This window comes from Mesoplodon bidens, assembly GCF_964165515.1.
Source record: "Mesoplodon bidens genome assembly, chromosome: 8".
Classification (NCBI taxonomy): Eukaryota; Metazoa; Chordata; class Mammalia; order Artiodactyla; family Ziphiidae; genus Mesoplodon; species Mesoplodon bidens.
Window position 1 is genome coordinate 62,723,723 of NC_138165.1, and position 14,112 is coordinate 62,737,834.

Sequence of the window (14,112 nt, forward strand, 5' to 3'; positions counted from 1 at the left end):
ACAAGAACACTAGAGAATTTCAGAAACTTGGCTGTAGAAGGAACTACAGCACAACTAACTACACTGAACAAGCTGATTTAGTATTTGTGTGTGTGCACTGCTGATTATAACTTGACACTACTAAGCCAAACAAAACTTGTATACTTTCTGTGGCAATTCCAACAGAATCATTCTAAAGCTATTATTTTTCTTGGAAGTATAAGTGTAAGGTCAAGATCAAACTAACAGATATGAAAAAAACAACAAAAGTGAATCAAAATTACTGGCCTTACGTTTTATGTCCATACTTGTTTAATTAAAAATTATAGTGGCATGGGTTTCCCTGGTGGTGCAGTGGTTGAGAGTCCGCCTGCCGGTGCAGGGGACACGGGTTCGTGCCCCGGTCTGGGAAGATCCCACATGCCGCGGAGCAGCTAGGCCCGTGAGCCATGGCCGCTGAGCCTGCACGTCCGGAGCCTGTCCTCCACAACGGGAGAGGCCACAACAGTGAGAAGCCCGCGTACCGCAAAAAAAAAAAAAAAAAAAAATTATAGTGGCTCAATGGCTAATCATATTGTATCTATAAATACAGTAAATTACTTACTATAATAGATTTTTAAAGGAGTACTAATTTAAAACCTGATAAAGCAATTTCAAATGACTAATTTCTTTTGATATCACATATGGATTTTAAGGATACTCCGCTCAATAACTCAGTTAAAAACTACCTACATGGGACTTCCCTGGTGGCACAGTGGTTAAGAATCCACCTGCCAATGCAGGGGATACAGGTTCGATCCCTGGTCTGGGAAGATCCCACATGCCGCAGAGCAACTAAGCTGGTGCACCACAACTACTGAAGCCCATGTGCCTAGAGCCTGTGCTCCACAACAAGAGAAGCCACTGCAATGAGAAGCTCGCGCAACGCAACAAACAGTAGCCCCTGCTCACCGCAATCAGAGAAAGCCCGCACACAGCAATGAAGACCCAACGCAGCCAAAACTTAAAAAAAACCAAAAAACTACCTACATAATTGGTTAGCCCTCATATTATTACAACAACAAAAGTTTACAATCTAGTATAAATTTAAGCGTAAAAACACAACTATAATACAGGGCAGAATATATTTAATTCTACAATGAACAAACAAAAGGTTCTCTGATAATACTAAAAAAAAAAGAAAGAAGAGATGAAATGATCACTTGGGGATCCAGCAATATTTCTTAGGAGATGGCAATTGAATCAGGCATTAAAAGATGAGCAGGATTTCAAAAGGCAAAAATAGAAGAAGTCAGTATTTTCAGGAAGAATAAATTAGAGAACAAAGTAGAAAATGTGAGAATGCACACGAGATTTGGTCATCTTACAGGACCCAATGCAAGAGAGGGATAGAGTAAGAAAGTGAAGAGAGAGAGAGAAGGATGGAACAAGTAATGGAAGATAAGCCACAAAAATAAATTTGAGACTTGAACACCATACAAAAAGTTTAGAAATAACTTTTTCAAGTCAGAGCTTTTCAAAATATGCAAAACAAAAAATAATCTTTCCAAGAAACATTAAAGTTTAGAAAATATAGATATGATAGGTCACTTACTAGATGTGTAACCACTGGTAAATCTTTGCTGGGATTAAGTCAGTGGCTGTATTTCATGATCAATAAATTTACAAAACAAACAAAACCTGTGGACTCTGGTAAGGCTACCAACCTTCTTATATTTATTTGATTAAAACAGGATACTATTTTTAAAAATTATAGCCTATAATTAACATCCTTTTATAAGACTTTTTAACATCAATTTTTAAAAACTGAAATTAGCTTTATTTAAAACAAAACAACTCTCATTTCACTGGCTTATCTTTTTCATTCTGCTTATGACCATGTATAAACAGCTATCAGTTTAAGGAAAAGGTGATTGATATTAATCCATTTTACATTGCTATAGGTGATCAAGGAAGACTGACTTTCAAAATGCCTATATAGTATTTTGATGCTGAGCTCTCTAAGATGCATTTTCAAAGGGAAGCATGCTAACCCATCACTCTAAAATATAAACTTTATAGTAGCTTAGGATTTATTAAATTTTACTTCATATGTAAGTTAAATATGTCATTTTAGAAACTGTAAAATCCAAATAGAAGTTTTATTACCTTCATATCAGTTTCCCTTGGAATGTGATCCTTGAAATCTTCAATTGAACTGACAAGAAAAGGAATGTGGTAGGACAAGACCTAGGCAGGAAAACAAATTAAGAATGCAGAATTATTTTTAAAAAGCAACCTCTAACTTATGAGATATTACCATTCAATTATTTCTAGTTTGCATAAAAATTATTTTACTTTGTCTATTTTCAAGTGATTTTCTAAAGTACTACAATACACATAAACGGAATGTATTTGATGTCAAACCAAGTATAGTCAAAATGGAAAATGCTTTAATGAAGAAAAAAGTTGAAAAAGTAGCACAATATTCAGGCAAGTTATATCCCCTAAATTTCAATACCAAAACAAAAAATGAGTTTAAGTAACCATAATTTTTATATGCTTTATTTCATATAAACAATGAAAACTGGAATTTTAATTATTTACTGCCAACTATAAATTTTTAAAGTTACTTTTAAATTTCGGGGAAATTAAAAAGGATTATTTGGCTATAGGATATGTACTCATAATGGTTTCTTACATCTCTAAGTGCTTCTTGTGCCAATGATCGGAAGGATAAAATTACACCAATTATTGTCATCCTCTTCAAGACACTGTCAACAGCTAAATGTGAAGGAAAGGGAGAAAAGAAGAGAGTGAATTGGATTCTTTCTTAACCATGGAGAAAACTCTTAGTCATAAAATCCCCATGATAAAAGGAACAATTAAAAACAATTTGATTACAACCAGTGATTAAAGAGGCAAGGGTACTGAAAACTGATATTAAAATTAGGAAATTATAGTTTACTTCCAGTGGAGTACACTCTGTTCTTTAAAATGGTTTAGACGGTTCATCAGAATCCTGAAACAATCATGCAAGTAGCCACCTGTATAATCCTATCACATTAATGGTAGTGATAGGAGGAAGGAGAGAGAGACTAGGGGAAAAAGAAGAAGCTGATCAGAGTGGATCCTCAAAAATCAACTGGCAGGACTTCCCTGGTGGTCCAGTGGTAGAGAATCCACCTTCCAATGCAGGGGATGAGGGTTCAATCCTTGGTCAGGGAACTAAGATCCCACACACCTCCAGGCAACTAAGCCCATGCACCACAACTACTGAGCTCACACACCTCAATGAAAGAGCCCACACGCCACAAACTATACAGCCCGCGTGCTCTGCAGACCACGTGCCACAACTACAGAGAAAAAAACCTGCACGCCACAACTAGAGAGAAGCCCACGCGACACAATGAGGAGCCAGTGCACCACAACGAAAGATGCTGCATGACTCAATGAAGATCCTGTGTGCCGCAAGTAAGACCCGACGCAGCCAAAAAAAAAAAAAAGAAAAAAAATCAACTGGCCCTGGAACTTCGAGATGCTAAATTAAGTTGTTGAGGTCTAGAGAGTCCAGAAACAAAAAATGACTATTGAGATCATAAGCAGTAAGACCAGGTTTCTGAAGACTATGAATGGATTTGATCACTTACATTTTGGTTAGAGAACATTATTCTGAAATTTATTGCTATTATATTCAATATCAAAACTTGGTTAAATAAAATCAAGAGAGGTTAGAATCAGAAGGATCAATACCTTCGTATTTTAAAAAAACAAAATTTATTGAATTACTCCCCATATACAAGTCATTGTACTATATAATAAGAAACAAATATAAACAAAATAATAATCTAGACCTTAATAACAGTCTAAATGGACTGTCAAGAAAACTAAGAAAATATGATCCTATTTATATGAGAGAAGGTATATATGTATATACATATATATACACACACACACACATATTTGTATATATATAATAAATTTCTCAACAGATGTATAGAAAACTGTTAACTGTAGTTACACCTTTGAGAAGCAGGACTGGAGAGAATTTTGTTTTGACTTTCTATCTCCTGTGTGGTTTGTTGTAAACCTTTACCATAAGCATCTTTTATTAATACACATGGAAAGGCATAATACAAGCCAAAATGTGATGAGAATTAAAAGTGTTAACAAAATCATGTAAGGCACAAACATGTTATAAATTCCACAGGAGCAAAGTCTTATTAATCTTTTTATCTATCTATAGCACTCAGCAGAGTGCTTAAGACCCACAAGACCAGAAGATGTTCAATAAAATGGGTATTCAAGAAATGAGACTAGAAAGTTGTTACTATCCAGATAAGGAGAGAAGAAACGAGGGTAAAAGAAAATATTTCTCGGAGAATATGTCATCCAATTTATGGGCATAAAGGAGGAGTGAGAACAAAAGGGCATTCCAGTCCAAAAACCAAGACAGCAAGCCCAGAAAAAAGAATGCAGAGAATAAGGTGAACAATCAGAAAATAAGTAGTGTGATATAATCATACACTTCCCAAAGGATGTTACCCAGAATTTAATGAAGTTTGCAAAGACTGTATCTATAACCTCCTCTTGAATATGCACAATAACAATGCATTAAAAGTTCTGAGAAACTTCACATTAAGAAATCTTGTTTAACATATTGTTTTAATAAATAAATGTGCTCAAGTCACATAGTCAGAAATTCCAAAAACTAAAAGTTAATTTCAGATTGTCTCCCAATTCAGAGTTACTTTTTTTTTTTTGGCCGCACCACGTGGCTTGCAAGATCTTATAGTTCCCCAACCAGGGATTGAATCCGGGCCATGGCAGTGAAAGTACCTAACTACTGGACCTCCAGGGAATTCCCCAGAGCTACTTTTAATAAATTATATTGCTTTTTCTTTTTTACGGTACTTAAAAGAATGTGTTTGTTGACTACGAAAATCAAACTGCTACAAAAGTAAATCAATTTCTGTATATGGGATAAAGGCAGCACAAAGGTAAAGAAGAGATCAGAGACAAAAGAGAGTATTCTGGAAAACAGTTCAACTCAAAGCATAGCTTTCTCTATTCCCCTAAATAAGTCACTCTCAAGCCAATCTTTTCTTTTTCCAAATCACAAAAAAGATTTTGTTTCAAATCCACGAATAGAAGAGTTAGAGTAACAGTAACCATGCATTGAACACTGTAGTAGATTAGTTGCTTCTAACCAGATGACACAGTCAAAATGTTTTTTATTAGCATGAAATTAAGTAGGGTTAAGGCCAGCTGGGTGATCAAATGAGTATTAAAAATTAAAGAAATGTGAAAAATAATAAAAATAATAATAAAGTAAAACATACTAGAACATATAAGTATATAGTATAACAATGAACAAAAGATTGCCAACAAACACATGAAAGGATGCTCAACATCACTAATCATTAGAGAAATGCAAATCAGAACTACAATGAGGTATCACCTCACACCAGTCAGAATGGCCATCATCAAAAAATCTACAAACAATAAATTCTGGAGAGGGTGTGAAGAAAAGGGAACCCTCTTGCACTGCTGGTGGGAATGTAAATTGATACAGCCACTATGGAGAACAGTATGGAGGTTCCTTAAAAAACTAAAAATAGAACTACCATACACCCAGCGATCCCACTACTGGGCATATACCCTGAGAAAACCATAATTCAAAAAGAGTCATGTACCACAATGTTCATTGCAGCTCTATTTACAATAGCCAGGACATGGAAGCAACCTAAGTGTCCACTGACAGAAGAATGGATAAAGAAGATATGGCACATATACACAATGGAATATTACTCAGCCATAAAAAGAAACAAAATTGCGTTACTTGTAGTGAGGTGGATGGACCCAGAGTCTGTCAAACTGAGTGAAGTAAGTCAGAAAGAGAAAAACAAATACCGTATGCTAAGACATATATATGGAATCTAAAAAAAAGAAAAAAAATGGTTCTGAAGAACCTAGGGGCAGGACAGGAATAAAGACACAGATGTAGAGAATGGACTTGAGGACATGGGGAGGGGAAAGGGTAAGTTGGGATGAAGTGAGAGAGGCATGGACATATATACACTACCAAATGTAAAACAGATAGCTAGTGGGAAGCAGCCACATAGCACAGGGAGATCAGTTCGGTGCTTTGTGACCACCTAGAGGGGTGGGACAGGGAGGGTGGGAAGGAGACGCAAAAGGGAGGGGATATGGGGATATATGTGTATGTATGTATAGCTGATTCACTTTGTTATAAAGCAGAAACTAACACACTATTGTAAAGCAATTATACTCCAATAAAGACGTTAAAAAAAAAAACAATGAACAAAAGAGATCAGACAAGGATTTAAAAAATAATATCCTACTCAGATTTTTTTTTAAATTTTTTATTTTTGGCTGTGTTGGGTCTTCGTTGCCGCGCACGGGCTTTCTCTAGTTGCAGTGCACAGGCTTCTCATTGCGGTGGCTTCTCTTGTTGCAGAGCATGGGCTCTAGGCACACAGGCTTCAGTAGTTGCAGCACGTGGGCTCAGCAGTTGCAGCATGTGGGCTTCAGTAGTTGTGGCGTGCAGGCTCAGTAGTTGTGGTGCATGGGCTTAGTTGCTCTGCAGCATGTGGGATCTTCCTGGACTAGGGATCGAACCTGGGTTCCCTGCATTGGCAGGTGGATTCCAAAGCGCCACCAGGGAATTCCCCTTACTAAGTATTTATTCACACTCCTCCTCCCTATAATGCTATCAAGTCAATCTTTCCTCTTTCCTTTTTTTCATTTCATTTTTTAAAGTTCCATACAGTAAACTTGACTTTTCCCCCTTTCAGTGTACAGCTCTAGGAAAAATTCAACATGTGTAGATCTGTGTTACCACCATCACCACAGTGGTGACCAATTTCATCACCCCAAAAAACTCCTTTGCTGCTTTCCCTTTACAGTTCCGGCAACCACTGATCTGTTCTAAAAGGCAACCTATAGTATAGTTTGTGTGTGTGTGTGTGTGTGTGGTACGTGGGCCTCTCACTGTTGTGGCCTTTCCCGCTGCAGAGCACAGGCTCTGGACGCGCAGGCTCAGCGGCCATGGCTCACGGGCCCAGCCACTCCGCGGCATCTGGGATCCTCCCAGACCGGGGCCCAAACCCGTGTCCTCTGCATTGGCAGGCGGATTCTTAACCACTGTGCCACCAGGGAAGTCCCAAAGTTTGTATTTTTAAAAGCAGGATAAGATAGCCTAATAAAGTGATTCTCTAAATCATTTTATAGTTTTATAAAATTTGATACAGCTGCTAAACATTTAAAAGAAAAACATCAAAGGGGAAGTATATAAAATATATGCATCTTTAATTTACTTCAGGGTTATTTTTTTATTTGGGAAAATAAACTCTCTGGTTTTCTCAAACACGGAGAATATTTTATTTAGGATTTCTTTAAAATAATTTTTAATTACAACTTTGAGTTCAAGGACAAAAATCAAATGAAATTAATTCAAATACACCTAAAATAGGTACTTGGCTAAACATACTTTAATAAACACTTAATATTCACTGCTATTTCACATATCTCCCACAAAGAATCAGTATCAAGAAGACATTTTTTTAAGTTGTAGGCTCAGGTTTTCATACAATGAATACTAGTTAGCAATAAAAGGAACAAAGTACTGATTCACTTAACACAGAGGGGTGAATCTCAACAATATATACGAAAGAGTATATACTGTGTGATTCTGTTTATATGAAGTTTTAGAACAGGCAAATTTAATCTACAGTGATAGAAATCAGATCAGTCACTGTCTAGTGGTGTGAAACTGACTAGAAAGAGTCATGAGAAGCTTTCTGAGGTGACGGGACTGCTCTACATCTTGACTGTGGTAATGGTTATGTGGATGTATACAACACTTGTCAAAATCCATCACACCGTTCACTTAAATGTGTGCATTTTACTTACATAAGCAATACCTCGATAAAGTTGATATTCAGAAAATTACAGACTCGAAAGTTAAACTCCTTCAGTCTAAATTAATATAGATTTATTGTACTTAATTTAATGGTTCATGAACTAATTGATAATGATATCAAATATTTGACACATGGTACGAAGAGTATGGTAAAGAAAAAAAATTATGAAACAGGTAAGCCATTCACTTAAAAAAAGTTCCTTTGACTGCAAAAATTTTTTAGTTCTCCTCATTACTGAAGAGTACTTTTCATAACTTACTATTTATATTTATAAAATTTGAGCAAAAGCTAAATACTGAGTGTCAAGGTGTTCTGAATGCTCATAAAAAGTATCATGAGTTACTCACACGATAATCTTTTAAAGAGTGCAGCCATTTGGTCGGGTTTGTCAAAGCTGGTCCTCATTTGTGTTAGCACATCAACATTCTCCACCACAAGTTTCTAAAGAAAAGAAAAGAAAGATCCTAGGTCAGGCATAGACCTCCTTATTTTGATGAGATAAGAACATGCTTGGAAATTACAATCTAGCAAGTAGGAAAAATAATACATGAAATCTAGATGCTCTCTGCTATGTTTTTGTTATGGCTTTCATAAAAGAATTTAAAAATTATTTACATAAAATTAATGTTTTCCTTCAGTTTGCAAATTCAAGAAGGGAGGAGTTCAGGAAAAAGCAATAAAGATAAGTAGTAGGATAAAGGATTATCTTCTACTTAGACACAGAACAGCACCAGTAATAAAAAGCAGACACTGAAGTGGATACAGAGAGCAATAAATTCCAACTAAAACAAAAAGAACTTGCTAAAGTTAAAGCTGGCTAAAGATAGCCTAGAGTTCATCATTGGATATATATATATAATCAGAGGGAGAAAAACTTGTAGGGGTATGGTACCACTTCACAGAGAACAGAGCAATGTTTCCTAGCACAAAATGGAAATGTCAACTATCTACCTCCTATTTCAGGGACCACTGAGAAAAGGGAAGAGAGTGAAGGATAGCTAGTTAAGAATAACTCATTAAATAATGCTTTTCTTAAAAAGAATACTGGAAAAGTAATTTCATTTAAAAATTATAACTCAAACAAATATAATTAATTTTATTCTGGCAGAGATAGTGGGTATATGTATTTGGAAAGCCTGGATATCTCAATTCAGCAGGTCTGGGTGTGGAGATGTATGTAGCAAGCATATTGTTAAAGTGCCATAGTGGTTGTGTTACAAGCCAAAGGCTGATGACAACTGATTTAAGGGGAGCATGAAAAACTACATGGAAAATCTATAAAAGTAAATTTTCCTATACTAGTATGAATTTTGCTTATGTTCCACTTGAGATCATTTCTGTTTATGCTCTCATTCAGATGTTCAGCTCCCGTCACATTTATTTGCTAAATTCAACCTCTACAGTGTCTAATTAGACTACTTGCTCTCTCTGAGGCCAATTCAATACTGTCCCATCAATCAGTATAGCTCAAATATATGCCCAACCTTGACCGTGCTCACGCACTTTGAACATAATATCATGTATCAGTGAATCAAAGACAGCGATGAATTTTAAATGCACCATTATCTAATGTGCCATTAAGAAAAAAACTCAGGCTTCCCTGGTGGCGCAGTGGTTAAGAATCCGCCTGCCAATGCAGGGGACATGGGTTTGAGCCCTGGTCTGGGAAGATCCCACATGCCGCGGAAAAACTAAGCCAGTGCACCACAACTACTGAGCCTGCACTCTAGAGTCTGTGAGCCACAACTACTGAGCTCGCATGTCGCGACTACTGAAGCTCGCATGCTGCAACTACTGAAGCCCACACACGTAGAGCCTGTGCTCCGCAACAAGAGAAGCTACCGCAATGAGAAGCCCATGCACCGCGATGAAGAGTAGCCCCCACTCGCCGCAAGTAGAGAAAGCCCACACACAGCAACGAAGACCCAATGCAGCCAAAAATAAATAAATAAAATAAATAAATTTTTAACAAAAAGAAAAAAACTCTACCAATTAAACTGCCACAATGTTTTCTAATCATATGACTATAAGACATGTATAATTTCAGAAATGCTAATATAGGATAATTGTTTTACAATCAATAAATAATTGTATATATTTAATAGTAAGATTCTGTAATCATTTTTAAGCTCCTCTACTAGGCAATTTACAAACAATCCCATTTATCCTGATCCAAATGAGGGAGGTGACAATCCAATTTCACAACTGAGAAAACTAAGGCTCAGAGAAGTTAGATAACTTGCCCAAAGTTATAGATATTAAACAGTGGAATTTGGAATTTGAATTCAGGTATGCCTGATTTTAAAATCCATGCTCTTAATCCCTAAAGAAATGGTTGTTAATCTGCAGTGTGCAGAAGAATGATCTGGAGGACTTGTTGGGTTCTAGCTCCACAGGTTCTGATTTAGCAGGTCTTAGGTAGAACCAAAACTTGCGCATTTTTATTAAGATCCAAGGCAAGGCTGCCACTGCTGATCTGGGGACCATGCTTTAAGAACGATTACCCCGAATTATTTGTTTGCACATTACTCTTAAAAAAAAGTTAATGATGTCTCCTCTTAAAAGTATAGTTTATATAAATTTCTTTTCTCCCTTGATTGCACCCTGAAACAGAGCTTTCTATACATTTAAAGCCATTGATTAATATCTCTGACAAATGGCCCAAAAGCTGGAACTAGGAATTATAACTAAATGGTTTGGAACAAACTGAGACTAATCAAGTGAAACGAATCAAGACTACTAAAAAAAAATGTTGGTTTTCTGTTAGAAAGTGTTAAATTCTTGGCACAATTCATATTTAAATTTCTTACTTCATCCTTCTAGGACTCTGAAGAACTAGAAGAACTGAAAGAACTGGCAAGACTGGAAGAAGTTGACTCGATGGGCCCAACTCCACAGGAGACACCCCAAGAATTTTAGTAGGAATGGAGACACTGGTTGTTTTCTTCTCCAGAAAGTAATAAACACGTTTTATCATTAGTACATGTGCATAGTGTTGACTATGTGTGACACACGATTTACTCACAACCATTAAATATAAAGAACATTTCCTTTTTTTTAATTGGCCCACACATTTACTCTGAAATAAAAAAGGTCCTCAGCTAAAACAGGAACTGAAACAATCAATTAAGGTAATCTTTAAGATAAAAAGAAGATGCAGCCACATAATATTTAGTTTATGTCAGTTTAGATTAAATATAAAAAATAAAAATAGAGAAAATTAAAAGCTAAGATGTTACAGAACTATCTTAAAAATATTATAATTCCCCCAAAACACTGTATTCACTAATTTCATAAAGATTAAAATGTTATTTCGGCATCATCATGCTCTAATATGGAGAGTGTGAGTTACAATCTTTTCTGAGGGATATCTGACAATATCAGAAAAAAAATGATCCACTTTCAGAAATTTGTCGTATAGAAATGTTCAAACAAGTATGTAGACTACATGGAAGTGCTGCCTAAATGTAGAGAACCCTGTATGTATGTCTAAACTCTGTTTCTTCCAGAAATACACTGAAGCGATAGGAAAAAAATAAAAAGGCATAAATCTTTGGTAACAAAGGAGACAACAGAAGAAAGAAGACTTAATGAGAGATGCCACCAAATTCTAGAAGATGAAAACTGGAGCAAAGAATAAGTGGAGAAGGGAAATTTGAGCAGTTAAGTTCCTGTAGGGGAGACACTATGCAGAAGGCAAGCTAATGGAAGCCTCAGGGCCTAGGTAGGACTCAGAAATTGTAGGCAGTGGCATAGAAAGGAAGACTTGGGCTTGATAACAAGAGGGTTATTACATGTCTGTAAGGGGGAGGGGGTCGTTACACACCCAACTTCTCCTCACCATCTTAAGAAGTGATGCTGACAAGGAGGACTCTACATTCAGGAACATCAGGAACAGAAGGTGGCCAGAGAGAAAGGGAGAACGACCTAAGAATCATAATAGCCAGCCAGATGTATTAGACCTCCTCCCTCCTCCCTCCCCTAATCTCCAACAGAGTTCCACTCTTCAGCTGGAGGTGACTGCATGTGAAAAATTATTTGCAGGAATCACTTGAATCCTAGGATGAAGATACCTTTCTCCAGAGAGGATTTTTTTTAGCATCTGCCAAGCACCTTGGGGCACTACTAATCTAGGACCACTTGTAATCCACGTTCTACACTTGAGATTCAAGACAAAAAGAGTAACACAAACAGGGCTGAACATCTTGGGGGTGGGGGGGCTGTGAATCATTTCCAGTTCACTGTTACCCTGAAGGTATAACTCTTTGGGGTATTTATGTAAAGAGGGTGAAAGGGAATTTAAGCAGAATTCCTTTCCACTCCCACTCTGGGCAGTCTTTGGGTTTTGATTACGGAGCCCCTTGCTCCACAAGACCACCAAGACTCAGCTGAATCTTAACAAATGTTACTTCTGGATCAGCGAATGTCCTCACATCAGTACAGTGGCTTCCAGGGCTTTCCTTGATTTTAGCCTAGAATAAACACCTCACTGCCCTTTTAGCTCTTCTTTAGAAAATTTTCTCTTTATATACATATATATATATATGTGTATATATACATTTCAAAAAAGTTGTCCTTAAGGGAAAAGTTGATCTAAATAACCTAGCCTACCAGTACTGGAAGCAGCAATCTGTATGTTATTTTACTTCTGTAATTTCATAAATTTGATTATTCTAAGGAAAGTAATTTTATAGGACACTGAAAAATGCAAAGCAATTAGAATCAGCACTGATAGACAAGTACTTTTGGAGATTTATCTCAATGAGATATAAAACATACTGAACAGTATAAAACACACTGAACTTGTCTATATGAAACACCATTATATTATGATAAAATTTCTTATGGAATAAATTATAAGAATACACATTGAAGTATGCCTCAGTACACAGAGGCTGAGAATACAAAGTCACAAATAACACCTCCAGTTCTTAATAATATACAAGTAGTTAAATTCAGAGGGACTTCCCTGGTGGCTCAGTGGTTAAGAATCCGCCTGCCAATGCAGGGGACATGGGTTCGATCCCTGGTCGGGAAAGATCCCACATGCCACGGAGCAACTAAGCCCACGTGCCTAGAGCCCATGCTCCACAATAAGAGAAGCCACCACAATGAGAAGCCTGTACACTGTAACAAAGAGTAGCCCGTGCACTGCAATGAAGAGTAGCCCTCCCTCGCCACAACTAGAGAAAGCCCACGTGTAGCAACGAAGATCCAACGCAGCCAAAATAAATAAATTAATTAATTTAAAAAAAATAATAAATTCAGAGAAATCTGAATTACAACTTGGGATTATTAAGAAGGATCTCTAAGAAAACCACTGTAAAGCACTATGCAATTCCAGAAAACTAAATCCTCAGGACTAGCTTTGTTTTGCAGAAATCTAAATGATAATGGGCACAATGCTAGAAATGTGAAGTTTTCATATTTACGGTTGACCACATGAAGAAGACTTCTGAAAAATACTCAACTAAATCAGGATTTAGTGTTTGAGAAGCAAAAAATAAAAATAAAAAGCCCTTAAATACCAAAACATAATCATGTGATTTTCTAAAAGTCTTACAACTAACATTAAATCATTAATAAAATAGGCAAGTTTTTATGAAGGTAAAAAGAAAAGTTAAGGAAAATCACATAGATTACTAAAATCAAAAGTTTTAGAGAAAAAAATGTTTTAGTATCCTAAACCATCTTGGTTTGGGGGTATACTACATTTAATGAGAAACCCAAGCTAATTCACACCCATGTATCTCCAAAGATAATAAATCTAAGCTCTTACACAAAAAGTTTCTTTTGTCTAGTTTTTTAACTCAGGTTTAATATTACCAAATATTTGAAAAAGAATCCAGCCAAGAAATAACACTCTTGAGTCAGAAAACTCATAGTATTAAAAACTCACAGTATTAAAAAACTTTAAATTAAATTTTAATATCTGAGAAAGAAAATATGGTTTCCATATTCCAAGATACAAAAGAGAAATGTTAAAACATAAGCTCCTTCCACTTCTTTTAAAGAATAGGAATGTATTTGATAACATTGATACCTGAGGACACAGCTAAGACAGCTAAGTTTATAAAAGGATTACTGAAAGACTATGACAAAATCTGAACTGAAAAAATATCCAGAAATAATGAACAATATCTAACAACATAAATTATTAAAGGAACAACAATAAAGGTCTAAAAAACGAAATCATACAAAATACAAG

General features: G+C 36.1%; 1 protein-coding gene across 2 annotated transcripts in view; it reads right to left on the reverse strand.

Moving 5' to 3' along the window:
- NCKAP1 (NCK associated protein 1) overlaps positions 1–14,112 on the reverse strand; it is a 97,892-nt gene that overhangs the window by 8,513 nt on the left and 75,267 nt on the right. For both annotated transcript variants that reach the window (XM_081242314.1, XM_081242315.1), the window contains exons 24-26: positions 8,252–8,345; positions 2,660–2,742; positions 2,128–2,208 (exon numbers count right to left, since the gene is read on the reverse strand). In XM_081242314.1, coding sequence (XP_081098440.1) covers positions 2,128–2,208; positions 2,660–2,742; positions 8,252–8,345 — 258 coding nt within the window. The remainder of the gene's footprint in view (positions 1–2,127; positions 2,209–2,659; positions 2,743–8,251; positions 8,346–14,112) is intronic.